Genomic DNA, 22,656 nt, shown 5'->3' with positions numbered 1-22,656 from the left:
TTTGGAAGCTGTCAGCTTACAAATGTTATGTAATATTGGAAGATAAGTCCGTTCATCTAGGGACGATGTAGGTAGACAGGAGAAGAGTACCATGGACAAGCCTGGGAAGCCCTGAGCACGTAGAGGTTTGGTAAAATGGAGGAGGTGCTAGCAACGGAGATGAGCAGTTACTGAGGTTAGAGTGAAATCGGAGGAGTGTGGGTCCTTGAAGCCTGGAGTATTTGGAAGCAGAATGCGCTTGGTGAACTGTGAGGACCGCTGGCCAGTTGAGTAAGAAAAGCAGGTTGTGGGTGACTGCTGTGCAAGCCTTTTTATGGAGTGAGCATCCAATTGGAGTAAATTGAGGAGAGAACGAGAAAGAAAGGTGAGGACACAAAATGGGTTTGAGAGAGCTCAGTTATTTATTTCTACCTTAAAAAAAACACCTGAGATTTCGTGGCTTAAAATGGAGACAACGTTTGCTTTGCACACTACCTGCAATGTGGTCAGGGACCTGTGGGGACATTGGCCACTCCATTTGGTCTCAGCTGGGGTGGCTGGAAGGCCGGGGCTGGGGTCACTCCCCCACATGTCTGGTGGTCGGGGCCGGCTGCCATCCAGAACCTGTACGTGCACCTGGGCTTCCTCACAACGTGGCGTCTGGGTGCCCAGGGCAAGTCCTGAGAGAGCCAGCAGAAACCCTGTCACCTTGGACGACCCAGCCTTGGAAGTCGCACAGTGTTGCTTCTGCCCATCCTCCTCAGTGAGGTAGCTGCAAGATCGAAGAGAAGGAGAAACAGACCCCCACCTGGACAGGGAGGGACACATGAGACCAGGCCCATTGCTGTGCCATTTTTGGAAACTACACCTACCACAAAGGGTTTGTTGTATGAGAAACCAAAATTAGGGCAGCAGGTGGACGTGATGCGGGCAGGGCCAGGGGGTCTGGGGGTCCATAGGGTCTAAGGCCCACAATATCTCTAATTTCTTTTAAGTGTTTTAATATCTTTCAAAATCAGAAGAGTAAGTTTAGTCCAATCTGGACTAGACTGTATTCTATTCATCTTTATTCCAATGAATGCTAAAATATTTTAAATATTTTTTAGTATTTATTTTTCCATATTTATCTTATGACCTATGAAGGTAAAGAATATAGGCCCATGCACATGGTAATGGGGGCCCTGAATGTGAGGTCAAGGCAAGATTTTTGTTGTTTTATTTTGCTTTAATAAAGGTGATGTTAAAGCATGTCTTCAGAGGGGAATGACCCATTAGTGAAGGAAAAACTGAGGATTTGAAAGAGAAAAGAGTCACTGTGGAAAGCGAGTGCCTGAGTGGGCAGAGAGCAGAGCCCTAGACAACAAGGGAGGACCTGACAGGTGAGAAGTGGGGAAGGGACACCGCTTTCACTGGACCGGGAAGAGGCAGAGGCCCAGATGCAGAGAAGTGTCTGGTGGGAAGACGAGGTGGTTGTGTGGTGTGTCTGTTTCCCTGAAGTGAAGCAGTGACAAGGTCATTAGCTGAGTGCAGGGTAAGGGGAAGGTCTGAGGTGGGAAGGGCTGTAGAGTGGTCATCTCAGGGCAGGGACAGTGAGGTCGGCAGGGGGCAAGGAGCAGTTATGTGACATGTGTGCCGCCAGTGTGATTTTACGATTTTCTCCTACTGTGTTCAGCCTCCTGGGTACAAGTGAGGTGTTAGCCCATAGTGGGTCATGTTTTTCCAAGTGAGTAGTTAGAGGGACAGAGATGCAAATGTCAGGGTCATGGCAAGGAAATGGCAAGAGTGCTGGGCTGTGGATAAGGAGAAGGACGGTGGAGATGTAATTGAGGTGGCACATGTTTTGTTAAAACCGGAGATCCACAGGTTGCAGGTCTCAGTAAGGCTGCTGACTGACTGGAGTGCAGGTGTCAGCATAACTGAGCTGGAAGGAGAGGCGATGAGCTCGAATGTTTCAGAGGGAGCACAGAAACGCCCATATCAGGCGCAGGGCAGGCTCTCAGACGGTGTGCGCGTGGGAAGGGCCCAGAGGGTTTCGAAAGCACACGTTGCTGGGCCCACCCTCTGGTGCCGACTCCGGCTCTTGGGGTCCGTGTGATGTGGATGCAGCAAACAAATTCACATGGACTACAGAAGGCCTGTAGAGAAAAGGGACAGTGTGGGCACACTCTGAGTGAGAGAGCACCCCCGACCCCTGCCTGGACAGGCTTTTATTGCTTTTCTGGGCATATTACATTGAGGATGGTCCTCATTCTTTACACTCAGGTTTGCTTTAGGTGATTACTTCTTACAGATAAAGAAAAGAATGTTGCAAATGCAAGGGAATGATAAAAGTGATAGATCTGGTTACACTCTGTCCTTGGAATGGTTTAGCACAGACTTGAGGAAGTTACTTCAAAGATATGCATTAAACATTTTCTTCCTTAACTCAGGGTGAGGGAGTCTTAGCAAAAGCAAGCCTCAAAGCAGCCTAGGTACATTGCAGGCCTGGTCCCCCATGGGAAAGCCGATCTGTGGGCCTGGCTCCTGTGCTCCGCCTCCCGCCTGTCAGTTTTCTGAACCAGAGCTGAGCTACATTCACCGTTGCCACACAGACCAATTCCCTATAACCCTCCAAATTTCTGATTCAGTAGGAGGGGAGGGGCCTGAGAATTTGCATTTCTAACAAGATCCCAGAGGCTGCAGCTGCCAGCCCAGGGCCCATGGAGGCCCATGTGAGATGGCAGGAAAACCTTTGGGACTGAGGAGATCAAGGACTTTTGAGGCCAGAGTGCAGGATGGGTCAGGTCTCCACCTGGGTGTGGGTGTCTCTGAGATGATGCTCTGAGACACATGGTGAAGTCACTGGTCAGTAATGGCAACAAGGATGAGTACAAGGAGGGGTCGATTTGGACATGGCTTTGAAGGGACATTTTTGAGGGAGAAAAGAGAAAAGGTGGAGGCAACAGTTAAGAGGAAGGAGGACACTAGCCTTATCCTCTAGACCCTGGGGTCTGTGGGATGTGGGAGAAAAGTCCACCAGCACTTGAAAGGATGACAGAGGAGGGGGGTGGTTCCTACTTCAGGAACAGTGAGGCAGTGACAACAACTCTGAGAGGTCAGGGCAGAAAGCCCTGAGAGGGGCTCGGCCTCCGCACCAACAGTTGGGCACCAACACCCGATGGTGCCGCCCCAAGGATGGATGCTCAGTGGCATGACCGCCTCTGAAATCTAGAAGAACCAGCGCTCCAGGTTTTCTGGTGTCATTTTTATATTACATTAAAAGGAGCATAAATATGTAATGGATTCAAAAACAAATTTGCATGAACATTTAATATAAAAATAAGAGACTTCTGAGTTGTTTTAACCTATGCTCCCAGATTGTCTCACATGGAGAGAAAGTAGGAAGGGCCTCCAGGTCTTGGGTGAAGGGTGTTGGAGAGAAGCATTTGTACTTTAAATTGGAAAATGGGAAACTTCCGAGACTTAGGGGTGTGATTTAAAATGGAGCTAAAGACACCGCTGGGGACTGAGTTAGCCTGGGGACAGAGCTGCTCACCTGGCACCCTTCTCGGAGATTCTGTGGCTTCTCACCAGACTCTGTAGAGGAGCTGAGCCCAGATCCCTGACAGCTTTTATTTTAAGGCCTAGGAGTTGGCCACACTCCCTCTGTGGACGTCAGAGTCTCCTGTGTCTCCAAGATGTCCCTCTCCAGAGCAGTGTGGTGCCCAGCTAAAGGCACTGGAAGCATTTATGACATGGGAGGGTCTCAACTTATCTTCCCGACTCATCTCTAGTCTACCCTCCCCTCAGTTTCTTCCCCTTCTCACTCTTCAGAATCTTCTGTGTGGCTTAGTTGAGTGGGTGACAAGATGAAGGGGAGGGGCAAGGCTGGGGGAGCTTAGCAGGCTGGAGGTCAGGCCTTCCAGGGGAATCTTCTAATGATCTTAGGGTGCTTAGCCGGGCTGGTCCTGCCCACCTTGTCGCCTGCCTCCTACACTGCCCATCACGTTCTGTTGCCCAAGAGATGATGAAGAGGCTGGCTGAGCTAAGGAAAGGGAGGAAGAGCACGCTAGCCTAAGGAATCAGTCGGCAGAGGCCCAGGAGGAGACACAGACCCTTGCTCTCTGGTGTTCCTGGGGGCCAGGATGGGGCAGCAGTTCAGCTGGGAGGAGGCAGAGGCGGCGGGCGAGATGGATGTGGCGGAGCTCCAGGAGTGGTACAAGAAGTTCGTGGTGGAGTGCCCCAGCGGCACACTCTTCATGCATGAGTTCAAGCGCTTCTTCAAAGTCGCAGGCAATGAGGAGGCCACCCAGTATGTAGAAGGCATGTTTCGAGCCTTCGACACGAATGGGGTAAGGAGCCCTGAAGGGCAGGACTGGTGGCCAGGCCACTTGGCACGTTTATCAACCTTGAGCTGAAGGAGCATCCTCGGGGGGGCTCCCAGTTCCCAGTCCTCCTGCTCCCCTGTTCTCCCCACTACCCTCTCACCTTTTCTGTCTGTCTCTTTCTCCAAAACTCCTCTCCCTCGTCCCGTGACCTGCCCCTTCCCATCGTCTCTTCCCTCCTCCCCACCTCTCCACTTTGATCTGCTCTCCCTCTCTTCACTTCCTGAGCACTATAGGTAGGTGGGGCAGAAGGGCACACAGTCCATTCCTCTCTATTTTTGGCCAAGGCTTTTCAGACCGGGGACCTGGTTTTTCACCTCCTCCAGAGCTCCTGTCATTCTAAAGATAAGGAGCAAAAGAGCTCACCACATGGGATGAGCCTTCTTGGCCTAGACTGTGAGCTCCCCCCTCACTGGGGTCCTTCGAATTGAGACTGCTCGGGTCTTCCCCACCAGGAATGCTGGAGGAGGCTCCTTCACAGACTGGGAGATCGGATGGGTTATTGTAAAGGTCCCTGCAACTCTTCAAGTCATGGGAGATTTGTGATCTCATTCAGCCACAGGGCTTCTTTAAGCCTTTCATTGACACCAGCCGCTGGGAAGATAAGTTGTGTAAATGCACACTGGCCAGAAACAGAATTTAAAAATTGAAACTCCTGCCCTGGCCAGTGTGGTTCAGTAGGTTGAAGCGTCATCCCATAGGCCAAAGGTCATGGGTTTGGTTCCCAGTCAGGGCACATACCCAGGTTGTGGGTTTGATCCTGGTTGGAGCATATCCAAGCAGGCAGTCAATAGATGTTTCTCTTTCACGTTGATGTCTCCCTTTCTTTCTCCCTTTCGCTCTCTCTAAAAGTAATAACAAAGTGTCCTTGGGTGAAGATTAAAAAGAAATTGGAAGTCCTTCATTATTTCAGGTTGTCCAGTCAACACCTCTGCAATCCTTTAACCATTCAGGTTGCCTCAGATACTTATTTCGGCTTTCAAAATTGATGGGGGAAGGGGCAAGGTGACTAGAAAGTTATTTTAAGAAAGTCCCGGTGCCCCTCTTCTCTGTGCGTGGAGAACTTAACTTTCTAGGCTGAATCACAGGGTTGGCTCTTCAGGTCTGACACGGTCCTGGGTGCCGGTCAGTACGTCTCAGCACCTGTCGGGAATGGGAGGGCAGGGTCAGCATCTTCCGTGCAACATAAGCCTCCCTGGAGATGAACCCTATAAACTCCCCCTCAGGGCACTGCATGAGCAGACTTCCCAAAGCTCCTCCTGGCCTCAGTTTCTGAGTCAGCAGCAGTCCTAGGAGGGAGCAGACAGAGTTTGTTACTTCAGATTAAATGTTGAGAGGGCTGCGGCAAAAGGAGGTGAATTCATTTGCCCAAGATCATATACTTCAGGGTTCAGGCTCCCAGGCGAGTGAACCTGCCTAGGAGGCAGTTAGTTTTTTTAAAGAGAGAAAATCATTTTTAAAAATGCAGGTCATGTATCACAAAACTTACTATCATAAATATAACAATCTTATGCATACTCATCTAAAAATTCAATGTAGCAGTTCAAGAACCAAAAGAGCCCTGGCCAGGTAACTCACTTGGTGGAGCACTGTCCTGACGCACCGAGGTCGCAGGTTCGATCCCTGGTCAGGGCACATATAATGAATGTATGAATGGGTGGAACACAAATCAGTGTTTCTCTCTCTCCCTCTCTCTACAAATTAATAAATAAAAAATTTTTTAAAGAACCAAAAGAGATTATTTAGCTCTGAGCATAATATAGTTGGACCCCTTATGCCCCATTCTACCTTACAAGTTAGCATATATATTCATAAGTTGCTTTTTTTTCTTTATCTTTTATTTGATAGGATTTCAAGTTTACACAAGTTGCAAGAATAGTACAAGTAATTCCCATCTATACGTTAGACAATTGTTTACATTTTGCCTCATTTGCTATATTATTCTTTCTGTACATAAATACACATATGTATTTTTAAGAGAAAGTCAGAGACATCATGCCCTTTCACCTCTAAGTATTTCAATGTGTTTCTCCTAAGAACAAGGCCATTCTTTTAAATACTCTAATGCAGTTATCAAAATCAGGAAATCTCACATTGATGCTTTTTTGGGAGGGTGTCTAATCACTCATTGCATTTACTTGTCCTGTCTCCTTACCTTTTAATTTGAAAACTTTTTCTAAAATTCTTTTTATTAATTTTTTTGAGAAAGAGAAGAAGAGAAAGGAAAGAGGAAGAAAGAGAGAAACATCAATTTGTTGCTCTACTTATTTATGTATTCATTGGTTCTTGTATGTGCCCTGGCTTCGGATTGAACCCACAACCTTGGCATATTGGAACAACACTCTAACCAACTGAGCTACCCAACCAGGGCTAATTTGGAGCCTCTAATCTTAGCTTTCCTTTGTCTTATTTGACCCTGATATTTTTGAAGATTGCAGATGTGGGTTTGTGCAGTATTGCTTGGGTTTTATAGTTCTGGCAGAAATGCCGCACAAGTAACATTTGTCCTTCTCAGTGCATGAAGTCAAGGGGCATGTCACACTGATCTGTTCCATTACTGAGATTGTTAACTTCATCACTTGGTTACTCAGTGTCTCCTGAGTTTCTCCACTGCGAGGTACTGTTTTTCCTTTGTCATCAATAAGCATTTTATGGGGGTACTTTGAGACGAAGTATCCTGTTGCTCCTCAAAATTTCATCTGCTATGTTTGCGTTCGTTCCAGTGTTGATTTCTAATTGGTTGTATTCCACTGCGAGGAAAGGCTTTCCTGGCAGGTGTGTGAAGTTCCCCTGTCAGGGACTGGCCTTCTTTCTTTACTTTCCTGCTTAGTCTCCGAGGCCACACCCAACTCCACTTCCCACCTTGGCACAATCTTTCTACCAGCAAGTCTCACTTCTGGGTGCTTGGTCTGAGATTTCTAGTGCAAATAAAATCAAAGGAGTTCATATATCTAGCTCACATGTCAAAATCTGGGTGACAGAGGAATTCGGTGGAGAGAGGAGGGAGGGGCACCCCTCTGGGCTCCTCCCCGTTGACACACCTGTTTTCTCTGCCTGTTACCCTGTGACACACCGGAATGGAAGAAAAGGAATGGAGCTCAAATGTCATTTGGGATCCTTCATAACATGCATTGAGGTCAGGGCTGGTGCACAAGTTCAGGTAGAAATGAGCAGATAATCCTGGAGCAGATCACACGCCTGTCAGTTCTGCTCCTACCTCTTGACTGGACAGCGGTGTCTCCATCCTCTTGGGCATCCGCGGCTAACGAAGGCTGACGAGGGCTGGTGCTCAGCAGATGCGCTTAGTCCCAGCTGAAAGCCTCCGGGAAGTGGTCCTGGGGTTTGCGGTAACCTCCTGGGGGGATCGTTTTTCTGGAAGTGGCTATTCCAGAACATGCCTCTTGTGGAGCAAGGGGTTGTGGAAAGAAATTTCCTCTGCCCTCAAGTTTCTTTCAGCTGTCTAATCAAATAGATACGAGACAGAGTAGCAAAAGGAAATAAGCAAATTTAATACATACATATGTATGGGAACCCTGCATATGAGGGAGTCAGAGACCCCACATGCACGAGAGGTTCGGAGACAGACAGGAAATGTGGGAATGTAAGACGTTTCTGAGCTGGGGATCAGCTAAGATGCCTTCAAAGGGTCATTGCAGGGTGGTAAGGAGAGTGATGTTCAGGAAATCGAAATTGTCCTGCAATGTAGGCAGCTAAACAGAGATTGTCTCTGAAAATCTGTCATGGACAAAGCCCCTAATTCAAGTTCTTCTAGGTAGTTAAGGGAGCAGCAGACGTTTCTTCTGAGCCCAGTAGATACTGCTCAGCAATTACAAGTTGCCTTCAGCTCAACAGTCCGTGCGCCACCAGCACACCGTGGGGTGACTTGTTCTGCAGCCCACAGGGTCGTTGTGGAAAGCCTGTCACATGGAGAGACGATATTGTGAGAAGGTTCTAGAGGAAGAATGCAGGAGAACCCAGAGATCTAGAGAGTGGGGATTGACTGGTAGTTTCAGTTTTTCGGTTTTTGTCCTTGGTGCTAGGCACCAGGCTCGGTTTCCAGACAGTACCAAGGCTGGAATGGAGTGAGGAGGTTCTCCCCACTTGATGAGCTGAGAAGACGTGTGTCAGGAAAGGCTCTGCCTTAGCATCCTAACCCATTTCTGAGTCTCAGGCTCCTCACCCATCACATGAGAGTACTGGACTGGAGGGAGATGAGGTATGTAAAACAAATGGTCCCTACCAGACATTTGCATACATTTTCCTATTCAACTCATTGCAAAAGAAATGTAAGGTCAGTTTTTAGTAAGCTTAATAAAGCACGATTACTAATAAAAATAGCCTTATAAAGAACAACCAGTCATCACATCGTACACCTTACACTTACACTATGTTCTTCACAAGGCTGTTTTGCAGTTGTATTTCTATAAAGCTGGGGGGAAATTGGAAACAAGTCAAATAACCTTCAACGAGTAGAAAACAGACCAAGGACCACGTGCGCAGGGGAACCATACTCAGCAGTAAAAAGGGAAGGAACTTTTGTGGCCCGAAGCAACTTGGATGATCTCCAGGGCATTGTGCTGCATTAAAAAAAAAAACGCCAATCCTGAAGGTATGGAATGTGATTCTGATCCCATACCATTCTCAGCGTGACACTAGTGTGTTTTTGGGGAGCAGGTCAGTGGTTGCCAGAGGGCTTGGCCGGGAGAAGGATGTGATTATTAAGTGGTAACAAGCAAGTTTGTGTTGAGAATTACCCATATCTGTGCGTGTGGTACAATGTCATAAACAACACACCTGCGGCAGCCGTGCCCTGAAGCCCAGTGGAGGGGAAGGGGAACGACCACTGCTAAGAACCTATCCCCCGATTACGAGATGTAAGAAAGGTGTGTATTCACAAGGATGTTCATGTGTTGTGTAAATATGAACCATGTTCAGAAAGAGGAACAGCTCAGTGCACCTCAAAAAAATAAAAGGTTTGATTTTAAATAATTTTAAAGACATGGGACATTTTAAAATAAAAATCCAGGAAATGAAACTATAGCCACAGTCTCATCTCAATTACATAAAATACATGGTGGGGGTGGAGGAACAGAGGAATTATTTAAAAGATACAGAATGAAGCATTTCAAGTGTCGAGGTAGGCTCGTTTTCTCCTTTGGCGTTCTTGCTATCTCCCTTGTTTTCTGCCGTGTTCCCCTGCGGTCCGCGTCTTGCTCGCCCCAGATCCCCTTATCTGGGGCTGGGGCTCCAAGGGTCCTGACCCAGTGAGACAGAGGTGTTCTGTGGGCCAGCGATGTCATTTCTGAGTACAAAGTCACCGGAATAAAAGGCACTCCTGGGGAGCTGATGAGTCAGGTCTTTGATTTGCAGAGCTGAGGTCCCCACCCTGAAACAGGGGAGGACGCAGGTGTGAGCTTCATTCTGTGGAGCTCAGCCCGAGACTTTGGCCCCACCACCCACTGCAGCCACGGCCCCAGCCTCTCACGTCAGACTCCTCTGGAGTCAAAGCATGTTCTCTCCATACTCCTCGTTTACTGCTTTTGGAGTAACTGCTGCTGCCCCATTTCTGCCCAAGGAAAGAAAGTTCAGTTTCCTGGTTAGAGGCACCTCATAAGTGGCCTGCGTACCCCGCTCCTTCCTCTGGCCAGTTAGCACTTGAACTCTTCCCTACCCCCCGCCCCTTCCTGGGTCAGGGGTGGGGGAGCAGGCCTGTCCTTCAGTGTGATGTCCACCTGTGCCTGGAGGGGAGCAGGGCTGCACCGCCTGCCCACCTTCCCTCTGCCTCTGAGTGAAGGAAAGGGCAAAAGAAACTTTCAATGTGAGCACAGCTCCCTAATCTCCTTTCAAAACTACCCTGGTCTCAAATTCAGGTTAAGTTGGTTATTTATTCATTGATTCATAAATATTTATGAGACCCACAGGGCAGAAGTGGCACTGTGCTAGGCGTGGAAGAGAAACAAAGGCAGTGTAACCCCTCTTTTTCCCCCGGAGCAGATGATATAGCTAGCGAATGAGACACACTCTCAGAACAGTTAGGTGGCAGTGCCAAAGTGAGACCTCAATGGCACAGAACAGATGGTAGGTGCTGTGAATGTTAGAAGAGGGAGCGGTCACTGTGGCTGAGTGGTCTCACAGGAGGGCTTCCTGGAGGAGGGGACTATTGAGCTGAGCGTTGAAGAATTGGTAGAATCAGGTGATCATAGAGGCTGGGAAAAGGATGCCAGAGTGGAGAACAGCATGTGCAAAGGTGCAAAAGCCACACAGATGGCAAGGAAGAGGCAGGACCCTGAGTTGGTGGTGGTGGATGGCCCAGAACAGAGTGCATGCCCTGTGCTCCGGAGGCGGGGCGTGGACCAGAGGGCCACACCGATCCCACTCCCGATGTAGGACAACACCATTGACTTCCTGGAGTACGTGGCAGCCCTGAACCTGGTACTGAGGGGCACCCTGGAGCACAAGCTGAAGTGGACCTTCAAGATCTATGACAAGGACCGCAATGGCTGCATCGACCGCCTGGAGCTGCTGGACATTGTAGAGGTCAGTGTCTGTCTTTGGGGCTGGGTACCCAGACGCGGGCACACCCCTGGGCTCTGAGGGTGGCCCACTGAAGTGGGTACCCAGGGGCTGGAGTTCAGGAAGAGGCATTGAAATCATTTAATTCAGAAAGTGTGCTCTCTGACCACAGTGGAATTAAGCTAGAAATAAATTACAAAAAACTGAGAAATCCCCGTGTGTTTGGAAATTAGGCAGTACACTTCCAAATACTCCATGAATTATCAAAGACAAAACCACAGACACACACACACAGTATTTTGAACTGAAGAATGATGCAAAATAACCCAACAAAACTTGTGGAATGCAGCTAAAGCTGGGCTTCAGAATCATGTAGCCTTAAAATGTGTGTATTAGAAAATAAGAGTTTGAAAATCAATGAGCTAAGAAGTCACCTCAAGAAATTAGGGAAAAGCTGCTTGGGCTGGTGTGGTTCTATGGATTGAGCACCAGCCTGTGAACCAAAGGATCGCTGGTTCGATTCCTAGTCAGGGCACATGCCTGGGTTGCAGGCCCAATAGGGGGCGCTGGATGGTTCTCCCTCTCTCTTTCCCTTCCCCTGGCTCTAAAAATAAATAAATAAAATCTTTAAAAAAGAGAGAATAGAAAAAGATATTTAAGAAAAGAAATTGGCAAAAAGAGTAAATTAAAATCAAAGAAAGTAGGGGAAAAGGAAAATACTGTAAAGAGCAGAAATTAATGACACAGGAAAAATTTACAAAAGTCAATAAAACCTAAAGTTGGTTCTTGAAAGACTAATACAGCTGATGAACCACCACTGGGAGGGAATGGCCAGCAAGGAAAAACACTACCTACTAGATGAAGACTCGGATGTGGGGTCGGTGTCAGCCTGTTGCTCCCAGAGTTGCCGGTGGACCTGCCAGCCCATTTTACAGATAAGGAAATTGCCTCTCAGAGGGTCCATGTGGGCTCACGTGCATCTACCTGGCAGGTGCTGGAGCCGGCTGTGACGCCCACAGCTCCCAGACACCACCGTGCTGGGCAGTGAGGCCCTGGGGATTGGCCAGACACGTGCCCTCAGAGGGCGCCCAGCCCAAGAACCAAGGGTAATCCCCTTGTTGGTCCGTCTCTCCTCCATCCCAGCTTACAAACGTTGCCTCACTGAGAAAGAAACAGTGCAAAGAAGCCTGTTCTTTGCCCTCCAGTTTAAACACTGGTATCTCCCATCATCCTATTTCATACACATAGACACACACATCCATAAATACACTACATTCTCTTTTCCTCTCCGAATCTCTGTTTTTCCTCTGTAAAGTAGTGTTGAGACCATCCCAGTGCCGTACACAACCCTCATCAGCAGTTTAGGATTTCGGTTTTGGGTGGCTGCAGGGTGGGGCAGCATGAGAGGTCAGGAGCTCCTCAGCTGCAACCAGGCCAGTGGGACCCTGGGACACATCAGTTTTGGTTTGGGTCTGGGTCCCGTGGTCCTCAGATGCACAGCCTGGGGGGCAGCGTGTGGTGGTGGGGGGGGGAGGTTGTGGGGAATAGTGCTGAGGAGCATGGGTTGCAGGGGGCGGAGTTTGCAGGGTCCCCTCAATGTCCCTGGGGTTTCCTCCGCAGTCAATTTACAAGCTGAAGAAAGCCTGCAGGGTGGAGATGGAGGCCGGGCAGCAGGGCCAGCTGCTCACGCCCGAGGAGGTCGTGGACAGGATCTTCCTTCTGGTGGATGAGAACGGAGACGGTAACGGGAGAGACGGTGGCCCACTTCACGGCAGCCCCTCTTTCTGGCCGTGTGACCTTGGGAAAGCCCTCCACCTCTCAACAACCGGTGTCTCCATCTGCGAAATAACAAAGGTGTCACCAGTGCACGACATTTGTGAGAGTGATTAGAGCTCCTACTGGAGTTGCCGGTGGAGGCCAGGCGAGCTAGCGAGCGGGGGAGCCTTGGGGTCAGGCAGACAGGATGACGCGCCAACCTCTCACCCCGGCCTTAGTGTCCTCATCTGGAAGTGGGGATAATGATGGCTGAGAGGACTGAGTAGGGTGATAGGGTGACTAAAGCCCCAGGGCTGCGCAGGGAAGGCTGTTGGGAGCACACGCAGAAGAGCCCTCAAGAACATTCTGAGGGGACTGGGGACAAAAGTAAAACTTCAATTCATTTGCAAAGATAGTCCCTTGCAGAAGCCCTTGCAAGTTCCAGGAGATTCCTGGAGAATCGATGGGCCCCAGGCTTAGGCCCTGAGTCTGCAGGCTCCGTACAGGAGCTGCAGGCGCACCCTGGGAGGGAAGGCCTCTCCTCTCCTCTCGCCCAACCCCGTGTCTCCATTCTTCCACAAGACCCTCTCTCCCACCCTGCTCAGGCCAGCTGTCTCTGAGTGAGTTCATCGAAGGTGCCCGTCGTGACAAGTGGGTGATGAAGATGCTGCAGATGGACGTGAATCCCAGTGGCTGGATCTCCCAGCAGAGGCGGAGAAGTGCCATGTTCTGAGTGTCCGGGACCTAGGGAGCCTGCAGGAGTCCACAGGCCCCTCCAACACTCCAAGCTCACAGGTCTCCCAAGTAGTGGGAGGGCCTCTGGTTCAGCCCCCTTATGCCCACTCATCCTGGCAGCCCGGGAGGGAAAGGGGCCTGGGGGAGGGAGGGGCCGTTGGTCAATTGAAAGAGTTTCCTGGGGTGGTGAGGGGGAATGGCCTACTCACTCCCTCGAGCTGCCCCTGGGGCACCTCTGCCTGGGCTGGGTAGTTGTGGGGCCCCTACAAATTCCTGCGTGGTTCTTAGCTGGAAGCAGGGGCAAACTGAGAGGCAGGGTCCCATAGACCAAATTAACAATGACAATGCCTCATACTGTGGGAAACAGACTGGTAGAAGGCAGGGACTGGAAGGTGCTGAGTTGGAAGAACAGGCAGCAGCTGGCAGGGTCGGGGGATGTAATGCCACCCCGCCGGGGCCCTGAGGAGTGCTCATGGGAGGGTACTTGCCTCCCCCACCAAGTTTTCCCCACCTGAGGAGTCAACAAGGAAAACTGCAGCAGGTCAGGCTGGGGTCTCCTGCCCTTGGAGGGGTCAGCTGTCCTCAGAGGGGCCACTCCAGCTCTGTGCCGCCGCTGCACCCCCACCCTCCACTCCATCCCCAACCCTCATCCCCACCCTTGCCTCTCCCCTTTGCCTCTCCGATGCCCTCGCCAGCATGGCCCTTCCACAATCCCAGCCACAGACCGAATATGTCTCTTGGCGAATGGAGAAACTGTCCCGCTTTCTCAGGGGAGAATTGGGGGCCTGAGGACCCAGGTTCTAGGCCAGGCTCTGCCTCCAACGGCTACGAGACCTGAGATGGCCACTTTCCTTGCTGACCATGGTTAGTGAGCTGGGCTGGGCTGGGCTGGACCAGCAGTTTGCAGATGACTATTTTTTCAGTTGTAGAATTATTTTTTTACACAAACTCTGCACACACCCCCAGTGTAGAAACTGGATTAAAGGGGAGCTGCTTGGTTGAAGAGGGCCTGAGCCCTCAGACCCTCCCACCACTGGGGCCAGAGGCCCCTCCCAGAACTCGGCCCTGGGCCGCTGTTACTCCTGGGTTACCTGGAATAGATGTTTTTATGTTGGCATATGAAAAATAAAACTAATCTGTTGAGCCTGTGATTTCTTAGGTGTGATGTTCATACAAAGGTTTCTTTAGAAATAAATTTTAGGTAAAAATAGTTGTTTAAAAAAACAACGGTCCAGGTAGAACATAGATACGCCCCAAATCATGAAGGTGATGTGTGAGTGATGCTGGGAAAACGTCGCCATTCCCTCCAGATACCCGCCAACTCTGACCTGGCCGGCTTCCCAGGTGGCTGGTTCAAGTGACGGATGGGATGGGTACGAGCCAAACACTCCTCGCACCCCTCCGGGCTCTCTGCAACCAGAGGATTCACCCCCTTTTTCTCCCTCCTGTCCTGGATTTTTACTAACTCCCTGCACTCCCCACACCAAAGACTCAAAGCCCAGAAGAAAGAGCGGCTTGAAAAATCGGGCACAGCTGCTTCAGCCTGTCTCTCCCCAGGTTCTCGGACAGGTATTTCTAAAGTTGGGGTGTGCAAAGAATGAGGGTGAGGCCCACCTGTAACAGATTGCCCCACTTCCCTAGTGATGTCAGGTGTCACTGCAGCCAGAGACTTAGGTGATACCAGGGAGGGTCAGGTCACCTGCAGGGACTCGCGGAGTCCTAGGGAACTCTGGGGCAGGCACCAGAGGCCACCAGGTAGCCAGCAGGGGAGTGCGAGGTGTGGTGCAGTCACTTCTAAGTGAACACGGATTTCCTCTGGACAAACGAGGGCTGTCTGTGGCCCTCTATGGCCAATGTCTGGCTCGAGCACGCCTCCCAGAGTGCGTGAGTGGGCACACACCGTGGCCAGTCACTAGTCGCGACTCGGAGCTGTGTGATCATCTAAACATTCCATCCTCTTCTCCTTCGAGGCACTGTAACTTCTTGGAGGAATTTGCTGGGATTTTTTTCTCCTATTACTGGAGCTCTTGGAGGTGCTCCCTAAAAATGGGTTTGATGACCCCTTACCGGTAACCTGTGAATCCTAAGAGATACCCCAATTTACACCTAAGAAAACTCCTTCCCACATCCCACAGCCCCCACCCGACACCCACACATCACCCAGCGTGCACCGCCGACCTCCCGCACACACCATCTCCTCCACACGCAACCTCCGACTCCTCTTCCCTGGTCCGAGTCCAGGGTCGCCTCTGTGAGGCTGCCCCTGTGTCACCTTCACTCACATTCCTCGTGCTCCCGCAGGGATCCATTCACGGCTTCGCTTAGCATGTTTTATTATCATGATGTTTAGCCTGGGAGCTCACTGACGATGAGAAGGGTCCTTTCCTTTGCACATCTAACGTCTGGCGTTAGTATGTAGTAGGTGTTAGATAAATGCTTGTCGAATGAGTGAGAGGGAGGAATCTGCGAACCATACAGGTAGGCCGCGGGTCCCGGGCTCCTTGCGGCACCAGGACAGAGACTTGGATTCCATCAGAGTCCCAGGAAAGCTCGGTATCGCCTCAGAGCTTCCACGTCTAGAAGCTGGGGGAGCCTCCAGAGGGGCAAGGAGAAGCCCGAGGGCGCAGGGGTGTTGAGGAGCTGCTGCTGGCAGGAAGCAGAGGACGCGGTCGCCACCAGCGGAGTCACACTGAGGTTCAGAAGCCACTTCACTGTCCCCACCTCTGGACTCCCACCACTGCTCCTGTGCCCCTGCCTTGCAGCCCGGAGAGGCGGCCTGGGCCTCTGAGCGCCGTAGACGCTATCTAGTATAAAAGCCGGCACCGCCGCACACCCACTCCCCAACACAGAAGCTTCTGGGCGGTGGCTCAGCCGGCTGCCTCAGCTGCCCCACCGCCAGCCCCCTCCTGGTCTTGCTCGCTGTTCTGCAGCCTGCGCACAATGCTGGTGAGGTCCAGGCTTCTTGTCAGCGTGTCCAGGAGCATCTGGTCCTTCTGGACGCCCTCCATGAACTCCTCCAGGGACAGCTCCCCTGGTGGAGAGAAAGGGAGTCACGGGGAGGGGGTGTGTCCGGGGAGGGGGTGTCTGTGTCTCCTCGGCAGCACTGTGTCAGGCCAGGCCCAGAGCTGGAGTCTTGTGACAGGAATGAGGCCAATGCTGGGGGAGGTGGCTGCGAGGGGCACAGGCCAAGGACCCTGAGATCAAAGTCTGGTCCAGGAATCTCTAAACTCCAGGTCTGGGGCTGGGACCCTACACCCTGGTGACGCCCCTCCCCGGGCGGGCCCACGCCGGCCGGCTCACCATCCCCATTGACATCGATCTTGGAGAACACAGTATCAGTGAACTCCTCTGCACTCATGGTGGAGTCGCTGCAGGGGTTGATGGCTCGGATGGCCTGGAGGGAAGAAGCGGTGAGAGGGGCCTCCTGGCCTAACTCAGTCTCCGTGGTGGGGGAGGGGTGGGGGTGAGAGCCCCTGGCTCCCCACAACAGCGGGGAGTGGAGGCGAGGGTGCCAGCCACTGAGTGGGCAGTAGCAACAGAGCTGGGACTTAAGAGCTTCTACAGTCTCTTGGTACACACGAGGAAACTAAGGCCCAGAGAGGGGAAGGAGAGTGGCTCAGGTCACACAGCTGGGGAGCACCAGAGCTGCCACCAGGACCCTCAATTCCACCCTGCCCGCTTCTGGGAATACAGCTCTGCCTGCTGAAGACCTAGTACCGCCAAGGCCGGCCCCCACAGCCGGCTCCCCGCCCAACTCCAGGTCCTCCCACCACTGCCCCGCCCTGCCCGGCCCTCTGCCCCTGGGGTTACCTGGATGATGGTGAGCAGCTCATCGCGGTCAATGCATCCGTTGCCATCCACGTCGTAGAGCTTGAAGTACCAGCGCAGCTTCTGTTCCACCTTCCCCTTGAGGACCAGGCTGAGCGCCGCCACGTACTCCATGAAGTCGATGTAGCCGTCCTGGACGGGCGGGAAGCCTTGAGCCCTCTCCGCCCGCTTCCTCCGAGCAGTGCCCCGCCCACAGAGCCCACCCTGCCTGCCCGAGGGGCTGCGATCAAATCGATGAACTAACCCCCACCCTCCGGGCTGTGGATGGCTGCTGCCGTCACTTCACAGACATTTGGGGTGCAGCTGTCACTGGCTGCTGCTCTGTGCTTCTCAAACTTCCAGTTGCTTGTAGGTGGGAGAAGAGAAAGGAATTCCCAGGGCGAGAGTGTGGATTGGGTGCGTTTCCTGCGCTGGGCTGACGGGGGAGGTCGGTGTGGAGGCAAGGAGAACCTTTCTCATCCTTTACTCTTCTAACTTTTCGGTGCGCCTGTGACAGACTGAGGAGTCAACTCAGGGAGTTGGAAGCCGCATCCTGAGGGGAATGCAGTGTGGAGGACGCAGGTTCGAACTCTGGCTTTGCCCCTCAGAGCCGTGGGATCCGGGACAGAGGATGCAATGTGTCTCTGGCCCTTGACTTTTTTCATCTATAATAATTATAATGGTGCCTACCCCTATGGGATTGTTGTGGGATCCCATGAGTTCATGCGTGTAAAGCACTCAACGCTGCCTGGCATATAGTAAGCACTCAGCAAATGTCATTTAGGATTTCACTGCCCCTGACAGCATGTCACTATGCTGTCATGAGGTGTATTCGGCAGCAACACATCCGGACGGGCCATTATGGAATCGCAAGATAGGAGGGGTGAAGGAGCCCCCACTCCACTGGGGCTCAGGGCGGCTTCTGAGGGAGGTGACGCCCTCATTGAGTCTTGGAGGGGTTGGCCGTTGGGGAGAGTGGCACAAGACACTCCTGCAGGACATTTATCCAGGGTTCCCTGAATGTTCACCAGCTGACCACGTGCCCAGCCCCGCCAGTCCTACTCAGAGGGTCTCTGCCCACCTCCCCTCAGACCGAGTGAGGCTGGCAGAGGGCAGCCTGTGCCTGACAGACAGGCTGGGCCCTGTAAGGAAAGGAGCGCTGGACCAGAGCACAGGGACTGGGGGTTCAGCCCATATTTCTGCACTTGCTCACAACCATGACTCTGGGACCAGGAAGTTACTGCGAAGCAGGTTTGGGGTCGTAGGATGAACTCTTTAACAGGCAGAGCTGTCCACGGGGGAAGGGCCAGCCTCATTCAGTAATGAGCTCGCTGTCATTGAAAGCGTTCAAGCAGAAGTTAGAGCACTGTTATTGGGCGCAGCTGACGCTGGGCAGGGTGGCCTCCGAGACTGCTTGGCTCAGTGATGGCCTTTGGCCTGAGGCCTTAACCTCTGTGAGCCTGCAGGGAGTATCGTGATCCTAGTGAACACTGTTTGCTTCCCATGTTCAAGAGCCCTCACACAGGCCTTAGCTCATTCGGTCCAGCCCTGCCCAGCTCCCAGGGCTGCTGTGGGAACAGGAGAGGCCCCTGTGCAGCCCGGCCCAGAGAAGCCCGCAAACAGCTAAGGAGCTTTCGGGCGGGGGTGGGGGGTGGGGGTGGGGCTCAGGATGAGGATGCTTTTGCTTTTCATTTCCCATCTTTCTGTGTTGTTGGAAATTTCACAATGTGCTGTATTACCTTTATGATTTTTAAAAATGGCTTAACAGGGACAAGGGAAAATACAGACTTTTGTTTCAGAAAGACCTAAACCTTGTCTTAGGAGCAGGGTAACCTTGGACAAGGCACACGGGCTCTTTGAGATGCAGTTTCCTCAGAACTAGGATGAGAACAACAATATGTGCTTTTCAGGATTGTGGGATGGATTAGATTCAGTAAAATTACTACAACGGTACCAACTTCTTTTTAGTGCTTCCTGTACTGTTTCATTCATTGTAGTCATTAAATCTCACGACCCCTCCCAGGAGGGAGGTACGTTTACCCCCCTTCTCAGCTGAGGCGGCTGAAGTGCAGAAAAGTTAGGCACAGCCAGTGACTGAAAATGCTTGCCCAGGACCTGGGTCTCCAAGCCCTGCAAGGCTCTCGGACGCAAGGCTGGAGCGTGCGCTCTGGTTCAGGAGCACCTGTGTGGCCGCTGGGCACAGCCAAGGGCGTAAAACTTTGAAGTAATCAAAGCGCGTGCTTGTGCCCCAGTTCACACTCCCACTCACACTGCTGCACCTCCCAACTCTACCCACCCAGCACAGCACCCTGGGGTTCAGCCCTTTTCTAACTCAGGGGCTGGCGGACATTTTCTGTAAAGGGTGAGTAGGCAAATATTTCTGTTTTGACAAAATGTAAATGCATGGGTGTGGGGTGTTCACTTATAAAAATAGGCCCACGGCCATTGTTGGTACACCCCAGCTTTGACTCCCTCTGTATCGAATTTCCTAGCCGGTCTGCTGAACTGCTGGGTGCTCCTGGCGAAGGGTGGAGGCACTGGTGCCCCAAGGGTGACTGAGGGCCTGTGTGCAGGAGGCACGTTAGACGTTACAAAGAGGCTCTTTGTTTAAATGAATGTGTTTAAATTAATGTTGTTATGAAATGCAAAACTAGCCCATGAACTCATGATTTCTCATCTGTTCATTCACTCGTATAACAAATTTCTATTAAGCACCTATTGCGTTGCGGGCACTGCTTTGGGTGCTACAGACACAGCAATGAGCAAGACAGAAAAGAGGCCCGTCCCCACGGAGCTCTCCCTGCAACAGGGGAGAGAGCCGTACACAGGAGCTCGGGCGTTAGAAGATAGGACTGGATCTGGGAAGCCGTTGGGGGCGGGACTAGGAAATGCAGGGGTGAGGGCTAGTCCCTGTTAAATAGGGTTTAAACCAGGAGGTCAGGGCAGCTGTCAGTGGGAAGGAGACATTTGAGCAGAGACTCGTAGCTGGGGAAGGTGTGAGCCAAAGAGAATTCTGGAGGAAGAGGGTCCCAGGCAGCACCAAAGCCCTTAAAGCAGGGGCGTGCGTGGCATAATCAAGGAAGACAGGTTTGGGACAGTACAGGTGGTGCTTTCATGTGACAAAAATTAAAGAGATGGCATGTGAATGACTCGGATTAGGTGAACACGTGGTTGGTGGGTTGCCCCTCCCAGTGTCATGCATGCGATTTTAGAGGGTCCTTTGGAAACATGTCTTGACCCAAAGGGTTACCTTAGTAGGTGAGAAGCTGAGCTACCTCGGTGCACAAGGGTCTTAGGAATTGAGGTTTTCTCCCCTCCTGTTCGGGAAGTATTGCTGCTTCTGGAGAACTGGGAAATCTGGCATCCTGACGCCATCCGTCCCGGTTTCCAAGCCCTGGGCTCCGGTGCTCCACTCCCTTGCGCCGCCTTCAGGAAAGCCCTCGGGCACAACAATGCTGCCCTTGAGGCTGGGACTCAAAGCCCATAATCTGCTTTGGCTCCTTAACTCCAAATATTAGCGAGTTTTAAATAGCCACTGAGCCCCAGCTCTCCCCAGAAGCCCTGCCTACAGCCGTGCCTCTGGGCAGCAAGGGGGCTGGGGAAGCTCTGGGCAGCCCCTCCTGGCTGCAGTGGGCACGTGGTGGTGCATCGACACATCTGCCTTCCCCGTGAGCACCAGCCGGGTGGGGACCAGCCAGGGTGGGGAGACGGGTGTGTGGGGAGACGGGTGTGTGGGCGTGGACTCTCCCACCACTGCATCTGGACTGAATTGCTTCAGACAAACAGAGGACTTATTGAAAATCACCAAACGCCCTAACTGATGTTCCCAACAGGCACAGGTGAATAAGCTGAGGCTGAGGGGGAAGAGCACAGGGTCAAGGTCACCCAGCTGACGAAAATCAGGGGACCAAACTCAGAGAGTCCAGCTCCTTTTCCAGTGTTCCCTCTAGCTTATCTGGAAGTCTTCACCCAGTGCACTTAGGTAATTACTTGGGGACATACTCTTTGACCCCTGTGAAGACCTTTGACCCACTTGAAGAAAGGTGAACTGAGGTCATCCGGTATTTTAAAGCTGAAGTAGCCTGGATTCCCCAGAGGCCAGGCAACCCTGCCTGTCCCCAGGTCTAGTGTCCAGAGAGCATCACAGGTGACCCAAGTGACATGGGCCTGCCCATCCCAGACCAGCCAGGGCGGGAGCCTCCTCCCCCTGCTCTCTGCTCTCTGCCCCTCCTACTGCACCCCTGTGAGCATCCAGGGCCTGTGCTAAAAGCACCACATGTAGCAACAACCACTTAGTAGGTGCTCAGTGACTGTCTTGTAAGTGTGCGCCCTTGTCCTGGATTACTCAGAACGCACGTGTGGGAGAGGCAGGGGAGCCCTTCGGTCCAGCCTGCGAGCTCACTCACTGTTCACCTACCTCTCTGTCCCCGACCCCCGCAGAGTCAGGGCAGGGACCTTGGAGTCAGTCCGACCCCAGTGCCTGACTCCCAGTAGGTGCTCAGGGAATGTGAGAGCGGCTGAATCCCTGACATGGACGTCCCACCCCCTGGGTAAACCACAAATGTACACATGAAGCCTCCCCTCCAGCGGACCCTGCTGCTCTTACACTGGCCCCCCCACTCTGCTGGCTGGGATCCCCCACGCATCCCCCTGACGCCCCACACCCAGGACCCTGCTCACTTTGTTGAAGTCAAAGGTCTCGAACATCTGCTCCACATACTGGCTGGTCGATGGGCTCAGGTTCTTGAGGCCAAAGATCTGACGGAACTCGTAGAGGGTGAGCTGGCCGGAGGGGCACTCGCTCATGAACTTCTTGTACCACTGGTGGCACTCGGTGCTGCTCAGCTCTTCCACTGACTTGCCTTCCATCACGTTGCCCATTGTCCAGGACTGTGGGGGGCTGACACCCAAGATGGACAAGTTCTGTGCCCCGCTGCTCCCTGCACGACAGTGGCTTGGTTTTTCGGAACTGGGCCCTCCTGGCTCACAGGCCTGAGGTCTCCAGATCTGAGCAAAGAAGGACCTGAGCAAGCAAGTGCAGGGAAATGACGGGAGGAGGTGAGCAGGCAGAACAAGGTGTGGGGCTGAGCGAGCCTACACCCAAATCCAGGGGCTGCCAGAGAAGCCGGGCACAAGTCCCCAGGAGATCCTTACAGCCAATGGGAACTGCTGCCCGGAGAAGAGGAGTGAAAATAGAACAAGCCTTAGAGGAGCAGAGGCCGAGGATTACAGCCTTGAGCTGACGGTGAGAGGATTGTCTTACCCAGTTTGCTGTCTCCTTATCCCCTCTCACCAAGACAGAGTGGGTGGCCAGCCAGGTGAGAGGATTGTCTTACCCAGTTTGCTGTCTCCTTATCCCCTCTCACCAAGACAGAGTGGGTGGCCAGCCAGCGGCTGTCCTGATCCTGTGAGTGCCACTCCCTTCTTGTCCTGTTTTGAGGGGGCTCCTCCCTCAGACACAGAAGGGAGGTACATATGAAACAGAGCTGGGACAGCTGTGGGC

General features: G+C 52.3%; 2 protein-coding genes and 1 long non-coding RNA gene across 3 annotated transcripts in view; 1 reads left to right on the top strand and 2 right to left on the bottom strand.

The window, feature by feature from the left end:
* Window positions 1-22,656, bottom strand: part of LOC118991481 (uncharacterized) — a 30,800-nt gene that overhangs the window by 150 nt on the left and 7,994 nt on the right. The window contains exon 3 of the long non-coding RNA XR_005067423.1: window positions 14,427-15,929. This is a non-coding gene — a long non-coding RNA (uncharacterized LOC118991481). The remainder of the gene's footprint in view (window positions 1-14,426; window positions 15,930-22,656) is intronic.
* On the top strand, window positions 3,905-14,438 carry GUCA1B (guanylate cyclase activator 1B). The gene is made up of 4 exons (XM_037052722.1): window positions 3,905-4,310; window positions 10,731-10,880; window positions 12,477-12,597; window positions 13,217-14,438. Exons 1-4 carry the CDS (start codon window positions 4,104-4,106, stop codon window positions 13,342-13,344), a joined length of 606 nt encoding a protein of 201 aa, XP_036908617.1. The 5' UTR covers window positions 3,905-4,103; the 3' UTR covers window positions 13,345-14,438.
* GUCA1A (guanylate cyclase activator 1A) lies at window positions 15,667-22,335 on the bottom strand. Its single transcript, XM_037052710.1, has 4 exons — window positions 21,834-22,335; window positions 17,157-17,306; window positions 16,647-16,740; window positions 15,667-16,377 (listed from the first exon to the last, which is right to left on the bottom strand). Exons 1-4 carry the CDS (start codon window positions 22,032-22,034, stop codon window positions 16,214-16,216), a joined length of 609 nt encoding a protein of 202 aa, XP_036908605.1. The 5' UTR covers window positions 22,035-22,335; the 3' UTR covers window positions 15,667-16,213.

The sequence above is a fragment of the Sturnira hondurensis genome, unplaced genomic scaffold (genome assembly GCF_014824575.4).
Source record: "Sturnira hondurensis isolate 20B ecotype Veracruz unplaced genomic scaffold, ASM1482457v3 Scaffold0000880, whole genome shotgun sequence".
Lineage (NCBI taxonomy): Eukaryota > Metazoa > Chordata > Mammalia > Chiroptera > Phyllostomidae > Sturnira > Sturnira hondurensis.
The sequence above is the reverse complement of the archived record's forward strand: the minus strand, read 5'-3'. Positions and strand labels throughout refer to the sequence as shown.